This window comes from Lampris incognitus, chromosome 5 (genome assembly GCF_029633865.1).
Source record: "Lampris incognitus isolate fLamInc1 chromosome 5, fLamInc1.hap2, whole genome shotgun sequence".
Lineage (NCBI taxonomy): Eukaryota > Metazoa > Chordata > Actinopteri > Lampriformes > Lampridae > Lampris > Lampris incognitus.
This window is the reverse complement of record NC_079215.1, coordinates 68,545,163-68,563,938: the sequence shown is the minus strand read 5'-3', so window position 1 is coordinate 68,563,938 and position 18,776 is coordinate 68,545,163. Positions and strand designations below refer to the sequence as shown.

The following is an 18,776-nucleotide window of genomic DNA, read 5'->3' as shown; positions in this document are numbered from 1 at the left end:
CCGCCGACATGCGGAACTACTTTCCTCCATATAAAGCAACACATGTCCTTTTATGGCGTCGACTTCCCATATTTGGTGGTGCCGCGTTTGTGGGAAGAAATGAGAGTTGGGCAAAGCGTCCGCGTCTAGTGAGAGAAAAGGTCAAGTTCCTTCCGAAAGGGGAGTTAAACCGGCTTCCCCAGATTAGGACTCGTGTTCACGTTACCTTGTGATGGTTTGGAAGTGAGAGTTTGGAGAGTTGCATGTCCAGATATGAGGACCCCCCCCCCCCCCAATACAGCCTCTCTTACCAGTAAGGCTTCCCCATCACCGGACTGCACCCAGTCACACACCGCACCCTCGGGAAGAATCAAGTTGGGACTTTTAGTGATTTCAGCCCCACATTGGGATCATGTTATCAGGGTCAATTACCAACAAACACGTCGCTTGGCAAACAGCGGTTGTTTACTCGGCAGCAGAGGTGGACATGCCGACTAGAATGGAGGATGTGATGTAGAACCAGCAGGGGGCAGCAGAGATCAGCTACACTGTCAAGGCGAGAGAAAACGGGCCGCCTCGCCGGAAGAGGTTTTCTATCCACTGGCCGTCGGGGGGCGTCACATTCTAAAGCCACCAATTCACCGGTTAAGTCCGTTTCGTTTGTATAGTCCAATACCACAAATCACAAATTTGCCTCAAGGGGCTTTACAGCAACACAAGATCCTGTCCTTAGACCCTCGTAGTTAAGACATTGAACCTCTAAATCAAATTTGCTCAATCTGGTCCTCAGCTACCGGCAGTTCTGCTGTATTTTTACTCTGCCTTGTAGCTCATTACACTAACCTGTTGTTAGTATCCCAGCCTGGTAGAATAGAAAACCTGCACACTGGTGGTATCGGAGGACCTGACTGAGAGTCCATGTTCTAGAGCAGGGGTGGGCAATCTTATCCAGAAAGGGCCAATGTGGGTGAAGGTTTTTGTTCCAGCCAAGCAATTGCACACCTGTGTCTCCTAATCAAGTACCTCAGCAAAGACTCTACTGGTTGACTAGTGGGATCAGGTGTAGAACTGCTTGGCTGGAACAAAAACCTTCACCCACACCGGCCCTTTCTGGATAAGACTGCCCACCCCTGCTCTAGAGCATGGACTCTCAGTCAGGTCCTCAGATACCACCAGTGTGCAGGTTTTCTATTCTACCAGGCCACCGTGCTTTAGATGATGGCTAGTTATCCACTAGGTTAGACCAGGGGATACATTTTGTCTTCCACACACATGCCAGAAACACAACGTTAAAGACTTTAATAAGTTCATAGTGGAACTTGATTTTATTCATATTTAAAAAAGTAAATTCCCACTAGCTCTGACAAAGTGAACACACTCAAATTACCTCCTCGAACACAGAAGTTAGGATAGAGATAAAGATGAGGTCCAGCTGTTAGGAACCATCCCATGAACAAAATCTCAGGAATTTCTGATGATCCAACTGTGTCCATCAAAACACGACGCCTATAACGCCGACCCTGTGCCCTTGAGCAGGACAATTAAACCCTCACCAGCACACTCCCGATACGTGTCACATAATGAGTACAAACCCAATTACAGTGTAAACAGACACAGAACTGATTAATCATGGGAAAAAGCAGTTCAATCTGTTTTTGATTACTAACGCCCTGGTAAATATGTCACATCACAGCCTCTCTCAGAAGTCCTGATCTTGGACACCACCATTTCCTTGGCATCATACTCGATGATTTCATGATGCTTTCTGCTGCTGTCAAATGAATGCTGGAAAAACAGTTTCAGAGTGATTAAGTAACAATTCCCCTGCCGGTTTGAATGAACACACATGAGCCAAGGCTTTCCTGAAAACATCGCATCCGTGCTCCAAACACATTACCACTGTATTCCCGACAGACACGGCTGCCCAGCAACTCTCACACACAATGTGATGTGATAATACACTTCCACTGGCTATAAATGCCATTACATAATATTCCGCTTAGCATTGGCCTCTGGATCACAGAGCAACACGCCAATGCCGTGGTATGTCCTTCTTCCCAACGAGAGAACAGAAACGTCCATGAAAACTCAACGGTTCTCCCTTAAATCCACTTTTTAGGAGGAACAAAACCTCTGGGCCCTGGTCCTGTTCCCCAAGTAGACTGCAGGGCTGGCATCAGACACCCTCATATCTTTAATCATAATGACTTTTCTTTACAAAATGGAGGTTCACTGTGAGATGGCTGAGTTTCATTGGGTGATGGGGGATGTGAGCTCTGGGCCCTACGGGGTAGTTTAAAAAGAGAGGTGCTGAGTTTGGTTGGGTGATGGGGGATGTGAGCTCTGGGCCCTACGGGGTAGTTTAAAAAGAGAGGTGGCGAGTTTGGTTGGGTGATGGGGATGTGAGCTCTGGGCCCTACGGGGTAGTTTAAAAAGAGAGGTGGCGAGTTTGGTTGGGTGATGGGGATGTGAGCTCTGGGCCCTACAGGGTAGTTTAAAAAGAGAGGTGGCGAGTTTGGTTGGGTGATGGGGGATGTGAGCTCTGGGCCCTACGGGGTAGTTTAAAAAGAGAGGTGGCGAGTTTGGTTGGGTGATGGGGATGTGAGCTCTGGGCCCTACGGGGTAGTTTAAAAAGAGAGGTGGCGAGTTTGGTTGGGTGATGGGGATGTGAGCTCTGGGCCCTACGGGGTAGTTTAAAAAGAGAGGTGGCGAGTTTGGTGGGTGATGGGGATGTGAGCTCTGGGCCCTACGGGGTAGTTTAAAAAGAGAGGTGGCGAGTTTGGTTGGGTGACAGGGGATGTGAGCTCTGGGCCCTACGGGGTAGTTTAAAAAGAGAGGTGCTGAGTTTGGTGGGTGATGGGGATGTGAGCTCTGGGCCCTACGGGGTAGTTTAAAAAGAGAGGTGCTGAGTTTGGTTGGGTGATGGGGGATGTGAGCTCTGGGCCCTACGGGGTAGTTTAAAAAGAGAGGTGCTGAGTTTGGTGGGTGATGGGGGATGTGAGCTCTGGGCCCTACGGGATAGTTTAAAAAGAGAGGTGCTGAGTTTGGTTGGGTGATGGGGATGTGAGCTCTGGGCCCTACGGGGTAGTTTAAAAAGAGAGGTGCTGAGTTTGGTTGGGTGATGGGGGATGTGAGCTCTGGGCCCTACGGGGTTGTTTAAAAAGAGAGGTGCTGAGTTTAGTTGGGTGATGGGGGATGTGAGCTCTGGGCCCTACGGGGTAGTTTAAAAAGAGAGATGGCGAATTGGGTTGGGTGATGGGGATGTGAGCTCTGGGCCCTACGGGGTAGTTTAAAAAGAGAGGTGCTGAGTGTGGTTGGGTGATGGGGATGTGAGCTCTGGGCCCTACGGGGTAGTTTAAAAAGAGAGGTGCTGAGTTTGGTTGGGTGATGGGGATGTGAGCTCTGGACCCTACGGGGTAGTTTAAAAAGAGAGGTGGCGAGTTTGGTTGGGTGATGGGGGATGTGAGCTCTGGGCCCTACGGGGTAGTTTAAAAAGAGAGGTGGCGAGTTTGGTTGGGTGATGGGGATGTGAGCTCTGGGCCCTACGGGGTAGTTTAAAAAGAGAGGTGGCGAGTTTGGTTAGGTGATGGGGATGTGAGCTCTGGGCCCTACGGGGTAGTTTAAAAAGAGAGGTGGTGAGTTTGGTTGGGTGATGGGGATGTGAGCTCTGGGCCCTACGGGGTAGTTTAAAAAGAGAGGTGGCGAGTTTGATTGGGTGATGGGGGATGTGAGCTCTGGGCCCTATGGGGTAGTTTAAAAAGAGAGGTGCTGATTTGGGTTTGGTGATGGGGGATGTGAGCTCTGGGCCCTACGGGGTAGTTTAAAAAGAGAGCTGCTGATTTGGGTTTGGTGATGGGGGATGTGAGCTCTGGGCCCTACGGGGTAGTTTAAAAAGAGAGGTGGCGAGTGTGGTTGGGTGATGGGGATGTGAGCTCTGGGCCCTACGGGGTAGTTTAAAAAGAGAGGTGGCTGAGTTTGGTTGGGTGATGGGGGATGTGAGCTCTGGGCCCTACGGGGTAGTTTAAAAAGAGAGATGGCTGAGTTTGGTTGGGTGATGGGGATGTGAGCTCTGGGCCCTACGGGGTAGTTTAAAAAGAGAGGTGCTGAGTTTGGTTGGGTGATGGGGATGTGAGCTCTGGGCCCTACGGGGTAGTTTAAAAAGAGAGGTGGCGAGTTTGGTGTGTGATGGGGATGTGAGCTCTGGGCCCTACGGGGTAGTTTAAAAAGAGAGGTGGCGAGTTTGGTGGGTGATGGGGGATGTGAGCTCTGGGCCCTACGGGGTAGTTTAAAAAGAGAGATGGCTGAGTTTGGTTGGGTGATGGGGATGTGAGCTCTGGGCCCTACGGGGTAGTTTAAAAAGAGAGGTGCTGAGTTTGGTTGGGTGATGGGGATGTGAGCTCTGGGCCCTACGGGGTAGTTTAAAAAGAGAGGTGGCGAGTTTGGTGGGTGATGGGGATGTGAGCTCTGGGCCCTACGGGGTAGTTTAAAAAGAGAGGTGGCGAGTTTGGTGGGTGATGAGGATGTGAGCTCTGGGCCCTACGGGGTAGTTTAAAAAGAGAGATGGCTGAGTTTGGTTGGGTGATGGGGATGTGAGCTCTGGGCCCTACGGGGTAGTTTAAAAAGAGAGATGGCTGAGTTTGGTTGGGTGATGGGGATGTGAGCTCTGGGCCCTACGGGGTAGTGTAAAAAGAGAGGTGGCTGAGTTTGGTTGGGTGATGGGGATGTGAGCTCTGGGCCCTACGGGGTAGTTTAAAAAGAGAGATGGCTGAGTTTGGTTGGGTGATGGGGATGTGAGCTCTGGGCCCTACGGGGTAGTGTAAAAAGAGAGGTGGCTGAGTTTGGTTGGGTGATGGGGATGTGAGCTCTGGGCCCTACGGGGTAGTTTAAAAAGAGAGGTGCTGAGTTTGGTTGGGTGATGGGGATGTGAGCTCTGGGCCCTACGGGGTAGTTTAAAAAGAGAGGTGCTGAGTTTGGTTGGGTGATGGGGGATGTGAGCTCTGGGCCCTACGGGGTTGTTTAAAAAGAGAGGTGCTGAGTTTAGTTGGGTGATGGGGGATGTGAGCTCTGGGCCCTACGGGGTAGTTTAAAAAGAGAGATGGCGAGTTGGGTTGGGTGATGGGGATGTGAGCTCTGGGCCCTACGGGGTAGTTTAAAAAGAGAGGTGCTGAGTGTGGTTGGGTGATGGGGATGTGAGCTCTGGGCCCTACGGGGTAGTTTAAAAAGAGAGGTGCTGAGTTTGGTTGGGTGATGGGGATGTGAGCTCTGGGCCCTACGGGGTAGTTTAAAAAGAGAGGTGGCGAGTTTGGTTGGGTGATGGGGGATGTGAGCTCTGGGCCCTACGGGGTAGTTTAAAAAGAGAGGTGGCGAGTTTGGTTGGGTGATGGGGATGTGAGCTCTGGGCCCTACGGGGTAGTTTAAAAAGAGAGGTGGCGAGTTTGGTTGGGTGATGGGGATGTGAGCTCTGGGCCCTACGGGGTAGTTTAAAAAGAGAGGTGGTGAGTTTGGTTGGGTGATGGGGATGTGAGCTCTGGGCCCTACGGGGTAGTTTAAAAAGAGAGGTGGCGAGTTTGATTGGGTGATGGGGGATGTGAGCTCTGGGCCCTATGGGGTAGTTTAAAAAGAGAGGTGCTGATTTGGGTTTGGTGATGGGGGATGTGAGCTCTGGGCCCTACGGGGTAGTTTAAAAAGAGAGCTGCTGATTTGGGTTTGGTGATGGGGGATGTGAGCTCTGGGCCCTACGGGGTAGTTTAAAAAGAGAGGTGGCGAGTGTGGTTGGGTGATGGGGATGTGAGCTCTGGGCCCTACGGGGTAGTTTAAAAAGAGAGGTGGCTGAGTTTGGTTGGGTGATGGGGGATGTGAGCTCTGGGCCCTACGGGGTAGTTTAAAAAGAGAGATGGCTGAGTTTGGTTGGGTGATGGGGATGTGAGCTCTGGGCCCTACGGGGTAGTTTAAAAAGAGAGGTGCTGAGTTTGGTTGGGTGATGGGGATGTGAGCTCTGGGCCCTACGGGGTAGTTTAAAAAGAGAGGTGGCGAGTTTGGTGTGTGATGGGGATGTGAGCTCTGGGCCCTACGGGGTAGTTTAAAAAGAGAGGTGGCGAGTTTGGTGGGTGATGGGGGATGTGAGCTCTGGGCCCTACGGGGTAGTTTAAAAAGAGAGATGGCTGAGTTTGGTTGGGTGATGGGGATGTGAGCTCTGGGCCCTACGGGGTAGTTTAAAAAGAGAGGTGCTGAGTTTGGTTGGGTGATGGGGATGTGAGCTCTGGGCCCTACGGGGTAGTTTAAAAAGAGAGGTGGCGAGTTTGGTGGGTGATGGGGATGTGAGCTCTGGGCCCTACGGGGTAGTTTAAAAAGAGAGGTGGCGAGTTTGGTGGGTGATGGGGATGTGAGCTCTGGGCCCTACGGGGTAGTTTAAAAAGAGAGATGGCTGAGTTTGGTTGGGTGATGGGGATGTGAGCTCTGGGCCCTACGGGGTAGTTTAAAAAGAGAGGTGGCGAGTGTGGTTGGGTGATGGGGATGTGAGCTCTGGGCCCTACGGGGTAGTTTAAAAAGAGAGATGGCTGAGTTTGGTTGGGTGATGGGGATGTGAGCTCTGGGCCCTACGGGGTAGTGTAAAAAGAGAGGTGGCTGAGTTTGGTTGGGTGATGGGGATGTGAGCTCTGGGCCCTACGGGGTAGTTTAAAAAGAGAGGTGGCTGAGTTTGGTTGGGTGATGGGGATGTGAGCTCTGGGCCCTACGGGGTAGTGTAAAAAGAGAGGTGGCGAGTTTGGTTGGGTGATGGGGATGTGAGCTCTGGGCCCTACGGGGTAGTTTAAAAAGAGAGGTGGCGAGTTTGGTTGGGTGATGGGGATGTGAGCTCTGGGCCCTACGGGGTAGTTTAAAAAGAGAGATGGCTGAGTTTGGTTGGGTGATGGGGATGTGAGCTCTGGGCCCTACGGGGTAGTTTAAACAGAGAGGTGGCGAGTTTGGTTGGGTGATGGGGATGTGAGCTCTGGGCCCTACGGGGTAGTGTAAAAAGAGAGGTGGCGAGTTTGGTTGGGTGATGGGGATGTGAGCTCTGGGCCCTACGGGGTAGTTTAAAAAGAGAGGTGGCGAGTTTGGTTGGGGGATGGGGGATGTGAGCTCTGGGCCCTACGGGGTAGTTTAAAAAGAGAGATGGCTGAGTTTGGTTGGGTGATGGGGATGTGAGCTCTGGGCCCTACGGGGTAGTTTAAAAAGAGAGGTGGCTGAGTTTGGTTGGGTGATGGGGATGTGAGCTCTGGGCCCTACGGGGTAGTTTAAAAAGAGAGGTGGCTGAGTTTGGTTGGGTGATGGGGATGTGAGCTCTGGGCCCTACGGGGTAGTTTAAACAGAGAGGTGGCGAGTTTGGTTGGGTGATGGGGATGTGAGCTCTGGGCCCTACGGGGTAGTGTAAAAAGAGAGGTGGCGAGTTTGGTTGGGTGATGGGGATGTGAGCTCTGGGCCCTACGGGGTAGTTTAAAAAGAGAGGTGGCGAGTTTGGTTGGGGGATGGGGGATGTGAGCTCTGGGCCCTACGGGGTAGTTTAAACAGAGAGGTGGCGAGTTTGGTTGGGTGATGGGGATGTGAGCTCTGGGCCCTACGGGGTAGTTTATAAAGAGAGATGGCTGAGTTTGGTTGGGTGATGGGGATGTGAGCTCTGGGCCCTACGGGGTAGTTTAAAAACAGAGGTGCTGAGTGTGGTTGGGTGATGGGGGATGTGAGCTCTGGGCCCTACGGGGTAGTGTAAAAACAGAGGTGCTGAGTGTGGTTTGGTGATGGGGATGTGAGCTCTGGGCCCTACGGGGTAGTGTAAAAAGAGAGGTGGCGAGTTTGGTTGGGTGATGGGGATGTGAGCTCTGGGCCCTACGGGGTAGTTTAAAAAGAGAGGTGGCGAGTTTGGTTGGGGGATGGGGGATGTGAGCTCTGGGCCCTACGGGGTAGTTTATAAAGAGAGATGGCTGAGTTTGGTTGGGTGATGGGGATGTGAGCTCTGGGCCCTACGGGGTAGTTTATAAAGAGAGATGGCTGAGTTTGGTTGGGTGATGGGGATGTGAGCTCTGGGCCCTACGGGGTAGTTTAAAAACAGAGGTGCTGAGTGTGGTTGGGTGATGGGGGATGTGAGCTCTGGGCCCTACGGGGTAGTTTAAAAACAGAGGTGCTGAGTGTGGTTGGGTGATGGGGATGTGAGCTCTGGGCCCTACGGGGTAGTTTAAAAACAGAGGTGGCTGCTGTGCTCTCTCCTGACATGTCCTCTGCATAGCGGCTCGCTCAACAAACCACAGCTTGAGATGCTCTCCCACTGTCTTCATGGAAAACAATTCTTGCCATGACAGAGAAACACACAAAGCGCCTCTCGTCAGGAGATAATGGAAAGTTTTAGCGCTCCATAGATGGTGATGTAAGTGTTGGGGGAGGTCCTGGGGCCCGGGCGGGGTTAGTTGTTGAATTGGTAGAAATCTGCTCCAGCCAGCTTTGATTTAATGTAGGTCACTGGAGGTGTTGTTCATTTCAGCAGCCACTGATCAGCTTCATGTGAACTCAAACACATGGGATGTTGCGCAACAAGGGCTCTGCACCTCTTCTGTGGACGTGCAGCTGAATTTAGCAGATCAGTCGTTTCTTCTGGGCTTGGTGTGGGATGTGGTCTGGGTACTGTGTAGTGTGATGTGGATGCTAACTGCTGCGGTGTGTCTCAACATATGGTGAAGGTCCAGACCGTAGTTTGGATTTGACAAACCGTCCTCAGACGACAACTGAATTTTGTCCTCTATATTTCATATGATGTTCTAGGCTCTGGTAAAGACACTGTCCAGCGAGTCTGTCTGAAGTAGAGGGGCTGGAGGACTACACCTCTAGGGGGTGGGTGTGTTTCCTACTCACCTCTTTGGTGACAGTCTTTCAAAAAAACAAAACAAAAAAACCCCATAAGTTTAAATGACAGTTAATAAAGACGCAATGTTGTGTTTGGTTTGGTTGATCTTTTATCTCGCTAAACTCAGGTAAGTGCCGGCGTCATCGCACCATTCTGACACACAAAACACATACAACAACAACAAGGCCGCTGGCAATCAGCTGTCCTGCGTAATGCACCACGCCATGATATTTATATTTATACATACATACATACATACATACATACATACATACATACATACATACATACATGTATATACATATATACTTACATTTATATGTATAAAGTTATGTATATTTATACATATATACATGTATATAAATATATATATAAAGATTAATATTATTTAATATTAATATTTCAGTTTCTTAATATTCCGCTCCTCATCTGTTCAGCACTTTTATCAACACCACTGACGGTTTCTAGAAAAAAAACGCTATATATATCTATATTGATGAATTATATATATATATATATATATATATGTAAATATATATATGTAAATATATATATGTAAATATACTTATACATATACTTATACATATATATGTATAAATATATACATATAATAAGAAACACTCAACGGTAGGGAACGCGCTCAACAAATAAGGAGCAAAATAATCAAGTGAGTCAAGTAAATTCTTTATGAGCCAGTGCAAGCCTGTAAGAAGCCTGTAATAAGCCTGTAATAAGCCTGTAATAAGCCTGTGATAAGTAATCATCTGCATAAAAATCATGTCTCAAAGAATTTACTTGAATCACTGGATTATATATATATACACACATACATATATATACATACATATATATGTGTGTGTGTATATATATGTATGTGTGTATGTGTATATATATATATTTACACATACACACACATACATATATAAGGCAACTCATCCACTCAGAAGCAAGACATTGGGTGGGATTCATTATTCATATGTGTATGTGTAAAACGTCTGCAGAACAAAAGGTCAACCAAGAAGTAAGGTGGCGGCTGTCCTGCTCCAAGTGCTTTTCACCTGCCTTCATTTTCACCCTTCCTTTTTCAGAGCAGCGGTCGTTGTTTTCAAATAGTCAGTATTGTACTTTGGAACAGAAGCCCTCAGAAGAACTAGTTTACTATGGACGGGACGTGGCCGGGAAGACTTCGTGAGGGTGCCGGGGTCCGTTCAGAAGGCATACGGGCCCACGATGATGGTGAGCCGCAGCAGGGCGCTGGAGCGGTAGCTGAGCGCCTGGTTCTGGGTGACCATCTCCAGATCCACCACGTGTTCTCTGGGTCCACTCAGGGCCCGCGTCATCACCAGCATGGCACTGACGTTACTGGACCGCTGTAAAGACACAGGGAGGAAACCCATCTCATCAACCGTTTCTGACCAACCTCCACGACACCAAACAGGAGTCCCGTTAAAACCGCTCCCGCACAAACACTCAAGACCCAAGGCCAGAACGTTCTCCAACCTTCTGTTGACTTTCTCTTCGTTTTCTTTCTCTTAGTATATCATGCTTAAATGTCTTCTCATGGGAAGCGTGGCAGAGAAATCAAACCAGATTCATAAAACCTGCTTCACCAAAGTCTCCTCCCTCTACACAAGTGACTGCACCTCAGGAGACCCGTCTGTTAAACTGCTGAAGTTTGCAGATGACACAACCATCGTTGGCCTTAACCGGGATGGTGACACGTCTGCTTATAGACGGGAGGTTGATCAGCTGGCCCTCTGGTCCAGCCATAACCACCTGGAGCTGAACACGCTCATAACAGCAGAGATGACAGTGGACTTCAGGAGGACTCCCCCAACACTGCCCCCCCACCCCCACCACCATACTCAACAGCACGCATGGTGTCTACGGTGAAAGCCTACAGATTTCTGGGTTCCACATCTCCCAGGACCTAAGGGGGCATCCAACATAGACACAATCATCAAAAACACCTAGCAGAGGATGTACTTTCTCTACCAGCTCAGGAAGTTCAACCTGCCTCAGGAACTGCTGATTCAGTTCTACACTCAATAATCCAGTCTGTCCTCTGCACATCCATCACTGTCTGGTCTGGATCGGCCACCAAACAGGACAGGGACAGACCACAACGGACAGTTAGGTCTGGAGAGATAACCACTGGTGCCAACCTGCCCTCCATTCAGGACTTACACACCTCCAGACTCAGGAAACAGGCAGGCAACATCACTGCAGACCCATCACACCCTGGTCACAACCTGTTCCAACTCCTCCCCTCTAGTAGGCGCTACAGAGCACTGTACCCCAAAACAACCAGATATAAAAACACTTTCTTTCTGCAGGCTGTCATTCAAATGAACACTTAACACTGTCAATAAATCCAACCATGTTGTATATACTGTACTGTACATGTTGTATATACTGTACTGTACATGTTGTATATACTGTACTGTACATTGTACGTATACTGGTACACTCTGTCATGTACATCTATCTCAGGCATGTATGTAAGTTATATATATATATATACTATATGGGTACATGTATGTCAGTAAGCTGCTAACGTGTATTTCAGCATCTCTGATATATTCTCTGCACCACTGCACTTTATCACCTCTTGTTTCACCTGTATAAGTCAGTCCTTGTGTCTTTATGTGAAGATTGTTGTGTAGTAGTGTTGCTATTCTGTGTTCAGTACACTGAGAGAGTTGTGTAGTAGTGTTGTTATTCTGTGTTCAGTACACTGGGAGAGTTGTGTAGTAGTGTTGTTATTCTGTGTTCAGTACACTGAGAGAGTTGTGTAGTAGTGTTGTTATTCTGTGTTCAGTACACTGAGAGAGTTGTGTTGTGGTGTTGTTATTCTGTGTTCACTACACTGAGAGAGTTGTGTAGTAGTGTTGTTATTCTGTGTTCAGTACACTGAGAGAGTTGTGTTGTAGTGTTGTTATTCTGTGTTCAGTACACTGAGAGAGTTGTGTTGTGGTGTTGTTATTCTGTGTTCACTACACTGAGAGAGTTGTGTAGTAGTGTTGTTATTCTGTGTTCAGTACACTGAGAGAGTTGTGTTGTAGTGTTGTTATTCTGTGTTCAGTACACTGAGAGAGTTGTGTAGTAGTGTTGTTATTCTGTGTTCAGTACACTGAGAGAGTTGTGTTGTAGTGTTGTTATTCTATGTTCAGTACACTGAGAGAGTTGTGTAGTAGTGTTGTTATTCTGTGTTCACTACACTGAGAGAGTTGTGTAGTAGTGTTGTTATTCTGTGTTCAGTACACTGAGAGAGTTGTGTTGTAGTGTTGTTATTCTGTGTTCAGTACACTGAGAGAGTTGTGTTGTAGTGTTGTTATTCTGTGTTCAGTACACTGAGAGAGTTGTGTAGTAGTGTTGTTATTCTGTGTTCAGTACACTGAGAGAGTTGTGTTGTAGTGTTGTTATTCTGTGTTCAGTACACTGGGAGAGTTGTGTAGTAGTGTTGTTATTCTGTGTTCAGTACACTGAGAGAGTTGTGTAGTAGTGTTGTTATTCTGTGTTCAGTACACTGAGAGAGTTGTGTAGTAGTGTTGTTATTCTGTGTTCAGTACACTGAGAGAGTTGTGTAGTAGTGTTGTTATTCTGTGTTCAGTACACTGAGAGAGTTGTGTTGTAGTGTTGTTATTCTGTGTTCAGTACACTGAGAGAGTTGTGTTGTGGTGTTGTTATTCTGTGTTCACTACACTGAGAGAGTTGTGTAGTAGTGTTGTTATTCTGTGTTCAGTACACTGAGAGAGTTGTGTTGTAGTGTTGTTATTCTGTGTTCAGTACACTGAGAGAGTTGTGTAGTAGTGTTGTTATTCTGTGTTCAGTACACTGAGAGAGTTGTGTTGTAGTGTTGTTATTCTATGTTCAGTACACTGAGAGAGTTGTGTAGTAGTGTTGTTATTCTGTGTTCACTACACTGAGAGAGTTGTGTAGTAGTGTTGTTATTCTGTGTTCAGTACACTGAGAGAGTTGTGTTGTAGTGTTGTTATTCTGTGTTCAGTACACTGAGAGAGTTGTGTTGTAGTGTTGTTATTCTGTGTTCAGTACACTGAGAGAGTTGTGTTGTAGTGTTGTTATTCTGTGTTCAGTACACTGAGAGAGTTGTGTTGTAGTGTTGTTATTCTGTGTTCAGTACACTGAGAGAGTTGTGTAGTAGTGACACCAGAGTCACCTTCCATGTGGTGTACACCCACGTGGCCAGTTAACACGGTTGTGGTCTGATATTTCTTGATGGTGATGTCACCTGTTCTTAACCTGGATCTAAGTGAACTGTCAGTCAGCAAAGCCAACGTTTCAGAACCAGTTGGACGCAGCTGGTTCTGAACGTCACGGACAAAATGGAAAGTTTACTTCCAGACATGCCGCTGTAAAAACGATCTGAGTTCCATGTTCATGAGGACAAAATGGATGGAGAGTTCTGAGAAAGGTTTTCACACCGGAAGCTCTCCCCCGGCTTCGTTAGGAAGACAGCGGACAGGAAATGCTTTGTCTATGTACATACATACAACAAAACTCATTCATTCATTCATCCATTCATTCACCCATCCACCCATCCATCCATTCATTCATTCATTCATTCATCCATTCATTCTTTCATCTTCAGCCGCTTCTCCAGGGTCGGGTCGTGGTGGCAGCAAGCTAAGTAGGGCACTCCAGACCTCCCTCTCCCCAGCAACGCCCTCCGGCACTTCATGGGGGATCCCAAGGTGTTCCCAGGCCAGACTGGACATGTAGTCCCTCCAGCGAGTTCTGGGTCTACCCCGGGGTCTCCTCCCAGTTGGCCGTGCCCGGTAAACCTCCAAAGGAAGGAGCCCAGGAGGCATCCTAATCAGATGCCCAAACCACCTCAGCTGGCTCCTTTTGATGCGAAGGAGCAGCGGCTCTACTCCGCGCTCCCTCCGGATGCCTGAGCTCCTCACCCTATCTCTAAGGCTGAGCCCAGACACCCCACGGAGGACATTCATGAGAAACTATGAAATTACACCGGCAGTGACAGCACCTCGCCCGGAAAAGGGAAATCGGGGCACCCTCCTGGAGCCAGACCTGGGAAGGGAGCTCACTGGCGAGCGTCTAGTGGACGGGCCTTGGCCCATGGAGCCCGGTCGGGCCCAGTCCAAATAAAAAAACATGGACCCACCACCCTGTGGACCCACCACATGCGGGGAGGAGCACTGGGGTAGGGTGCAATGCAGACTGGGTGGCAGGCAAAAGAGGGGAATGGGGCGTGCTGACTTCGGGCATTGCAGATTGGTCCTCGGGACGTGGAATGTCACCTCTCTGGCTGGGAAGGAGCCTGAGCTGGTGCAGGTGGTGAAGCAGTACCAACTAGACATAGTTGGGCTCACCTCCACACATAGCACGGGCTCTGGTACAAATTCCTGGAGAGGGGCTGAACTCATGACAACAAAATTCATGTTTTCCCATCCTAAATTAGGAGCAGTGGGCAGCTGCAGTGCAGCGCCAGGAGGACCAACTCAATTTCCTTCCTCCCATTGCTTTGGTCAGAGGCACAGGCAAGCACCCACAGGAAACCCACGCAGAACCTGCAACCTCCACACAGAAGGGACCTGGGATGGCCTGGGGTTCAAACCCAGGACTTTCTTGCTGTGAGGCAACAGTGCTAACCACTGGGCCACCATGCCGCATGTTTTTTCAGAGAAAACAATGTGAAAGGTTTATCTGGTTCAGAACGGTTTGATTTATCCGTACTCCTCCAGTTTACACCTGCAATCACGATGAGGGGCTAAAGAAAGGATTTTCTAAAAACTGCCCCGTAGAAATATAACTACAATCCAGAGTTCAGTCTTACTGGTTTTAATTCATCTGAGCAGCCCAGTGCATAGCCGCTCGAGTTGGACATATATATATACTAAGTCCATCCATCCATTATCCAAACCGCTTATCCTGCTCTCGGGGTCACGGGGATGCTGCAGCCTATCCCAGCAGTCATTGGGCGGCAGGTGGGGAGACACCCTGGACAGGCCGCCAGGCCACCACAGGGCTAAATATTTAAAATTCAGGGTATTCTAAATACTCTGCACATAAATACATACACCGATCAGGAACAGGAACACCCCACAAGTCCTGCCAATTTGGAGATGCTCTGACCCAGTCGTCTAGGTATCACTATTTGACCCTGGTCAAAGTGGCTCAGATCCTTACGCTGGCCAGTTTTTTCCTGCTTCCAACACATCACCTTCACGAACTGCCTGTTCATCCATCCATTCATCCATTATCCAAACCACTTATCCTGCTCTCGGGGTCACGGGATGCTGGAGCCTATCCCAGCAGTCATTGGACGGCAGGTGGGGAGGCACCCTGGACAGGCCTCCAGGCCATCACAGGACTGACACACACACATTCACACTTGGGGACAATTTTAGTATGGACAAGTCACCTGACCTCCATGTCTTTGGACTGTGGGAGGAAACCGGAGCACCCAGAGGAAACCCACACAGACACGGGGAGAACATGCAAGCACCACACAGAGGACGACCCGGGATGACCCCCAAGGTTGGACAACCCCGGGGTTCAAACCCAGGACCTTCTTGCTGTGAGGCGACCGCGCTAACCACTACGCCACCGTGCCCTGACTGTTCACTTGCTGCCTAATATATCCCACCCCTTGACAGTTGTCACTGGGCACGGTGGCCCGGTGGTCAGCACTGTTTCTCACAGTGAGAAGGTCCTGGGTTTGAACCCCAGGCCATCCCAGGTCCTTTCTGTGTGGCGTTTGTATGTTCTCCCCATGTCTGCGAGGGTTTCCTCCATGTGCTCCGGTTTCCTCTCACCATCAAAAAGACATGCATGTTAGGGTTAATACTCCTGCCTGTACCCCTGAGCAAGGCAATGGAAAGAAGAACTGGAGGTGGTCCCCGGGCGCTGCAGCTGCCCAATGCTCCTGTACATTGGATGGGTTAAATGGAGAAGACACATCTTGCTGTAACCTGCACAATTACAAAACAAAGAGGCTTTCTTCTTGTAAGGAGATAATCAGTGTCATCACTTACCTGTCAGTGGTTATTCATGTGTAGGTCAATCACAGTCATTCATTTAGATTTTAATGTATTCATCTATGTTCTCCAACATTAAAACTAGTCTTTATGTGAGGATGACTCATGATTTATGGACATCCACTTCCAAATGCTAACAGTAGAAGACTGTGGTCGTACTGGTCAGCCCCCAGTAACCACGACTGTGGTCGTACTGGTCAGCTCCCAGTAACCAACAGTAGAAGACTGTGGTCGTACTGGTCAGCTCCAAGTAACCAACAGTGGAAGACTGTGGTCGTACTGGTCAGCTCCCAGTAACCAACAGTAGAAGACTGTGGTCGTACTGGTCAGCTCCCAGTAACCAACAGTGGAAGACTGTGGTCGTACTGGTCAGCTCCCAGTAACCAACAGTGGAAGACTGTGGTCGTACTGGTCAGCCCCCAGTAACCAACAGTAGAAGACTGTGGTCGTACTGGTCAGCCCCCAGTAACCACGACTGTGGTCGTACTGGTCAGCCCCCAGTAACCACGACTGTGGTCGTACTGGTCAGCTCCCAGTAACCAACAGTAGAAGACTGTGGTCGTACTGGTCAGCTCCCAGCAACCAACAGTAGAAGACTGTGGTCGTACTGGTCAGCTCCCAGTAACCAACGTCCTGACAGAGACTAAGTTACCAGGGTGTGCCGGCTCCTGTGTGGAGTCAAACCTGTGACGTTGTGTACGGGACGTGTTAAGTCTCACCCTGAGGAAGAACTGGCCTCCCTCGTTCCCAGCTTTGATCCGGAAGGTGTTGTGCATGGTGGGGTAGATGCTGGTGGCCTGGATCTGGAAGATGTCAGCGGGGACTGAGCGTTCAGAGGTGATGCTCATGTACTTATACACGATGGAGGGCGGCAGGCCTCTGCACGCGCTCACTGCCTGACAGCTGCAACGTCTGTGTGGGTGAGTGGGGGGGGGGGGTCAGACCATCATACTCTATTCACCTCAGTTCTAAAATGTAAAAAGTAGTAAAGTAGTTTATTGTTCAACGGATTCCATTCTTTTCAATGTCGTATTCCCTGACAGAGACTAGATAAGTGACATCACTAACAATCTACACAGCAACTAGTACAACAACATGACTGTCACAAGTACATACAATGCATAGTTGTGTAATATATCCTGGAGCTGTAATACTTCCCCAGGCTTGGATGAATTTTTCAATCTTTCCATGAGCTAGAACTTATCAAACTTCTTCCCCAGAGTCAGAACAGAGGACCAGTGGGACAGGAAGTGTCGGAGCTTTCTGTGTGTCTCACCCCTCTCCGCTCTGGATGTAGGGTTCGTGGCAGGGGTTTCTGGGATAGCAGCGGAACCCCCCAAAGTAGTTCCAGCACACCTCGTCCTCGCGGCAGTTGTGTCCCGTCTCACACTCGTTGATGTCTGCCGACGTAAACAGCTCAGTGAACAGCTCAGTGAACAACTCAGCAAACAGCTCAGTGAAGAGTTCAGTCAACAAATCAGTTAACAGCTCAGTAAACAGCTCAGCGAACAGCTCAGTGAACAGTTAAGTGAACATCTCAGTAAACAGCTCAGCGAACAGCTCAGTGAACAGTTAAGTGAACATCTCAGTAAACAGCTCAGCGAACAGCTCAGTGAACAGTTAAGTGAACATCTCAGTAAACAGCTCAGTGAATAGCTCAGTGAACAGCTCAGTAAACAGCTCGGTGAACAGCTCAGTGAACAGCTCAGTAAACAGCTCAGTCAGCTTCAGAACCACATGGAAACGAACACTTCTGACTGCGACTGAGCAACCTTGATGAGTTCTACATGTTAACGAGTTCTTAATGATCTTAAAGAGCTCCTGCCTCAAAACAATCAGGATGTTAACATTCCCTCTCTCTCTTCATACATATATATACATATATATATATATATTAATTAATGCCTTTATTTGTCACGAAATTACGAAATTAAGTGCAACTCCTCAGTGGTACAAATAAGATAAAATAATAATAAAGATTTTCAAAAAATAAACAAAATAAAACATAAAAATAGACAAAATACAAATAGACACACGCTTGTAGCACAATCAACATATGGATAATGTGTGCATAAGTGTAAAAACAAGTGTAATATGTGTTACACTAGTAAATAGTCTGTGTATCGCACCAAGTCAGCACCTTCTATGGCATATGCCAAATGTACAGGACCTATAGCGCCTCCCAGAGGGCAGCAGAGTGAAAAGGTGGTTGCCTGGGTGAGATGAGCCCTTGGTTATGTTTGTGGTTTCAGTTCATTAGAACGCTGACAAGTCTCCAGTAAGAGTCCGTGGCTTAGACTCGTAATGCTATGCAAGCCTACCTCGGATATGAGCGAGAGTAATACGAATGGAGTCATACCAGCTTGGACTTCACCCTAGTTAACAAGGTCTGCGTCAGGTGTTGGGGGACCTGATGAGAAACGGGCTACTGGAACAAGACATTCATGGACAAGGGCTGAGAACTTGGAACTGATGGAATGCTACTGTAACAGCAGACCTCAGGAGAGGGGCTATATGAAGAGTATGTGGGAACGGCAGGCCAGTAGGAGACCTACATCCACACTGACTCAGAATCAGCTTGTGGCTCAATGCTCGAACATAAATACAAGGAAGCTACTGCCACAACTTGATGGAGACGTTCCAACAGGATGACAATACAACTCAGCACCCTGAATGGCTGCCCAGTAGGCAGGAGACACACGAGGACAGACCCCAACCAGCTGAAACAATCCTACCAGCCATGACAGCTGAAGCTACTGAGGTTCAAATGAGAATCGTGGCCAGACTAAAGACAGTGAACCCCCAGAATTGGCTTCCATAACTCTGACAAAGCACCATCACAAAGCCCGATTGTGGATGTGAACACAGCCTTACGCAATATCTCGACTGCCACCATAGCAGAGACC

General features: G+C 48.7%; 1 protein-coding gene across 2 annotated transcripts in view; it reads right to left on the bottom strand.

Annotated features, from left to right (window-relative positions):
• Positions 1-8,944: 8,944 nt before the first annotated feature.
• Positions 8,945-18,776, bottom strand: part of LOC130112521 (EGF-containing fibulin-like extracellular matrix protein 2) — an 82,687-nt gene continuing 72,855 nt past the window's right edge. For both annotated transcript variants that reach the window (XM_056279925.1, XM_056279924.1), the window contains 3 exons: positions 17,147-17,270; positions 16,590-16,782; positions 8,945-10,218 (listed from right to left, as the gene is read on the bottom strand). In XM_056279925.1, coding sequence (XP_056135900.1) covers positions 10,057-10,218; positions 16,590-16,782; positions 17,147-17,270 — 479 coding nt within the window. In that variant the 3' untranslated portion in view covers positions 8,945-10,056. The remainder of the gene's footprint in view (positions 10,219-16,589; positions 16,783-17,146; positions 17,271-18,776) is intronic.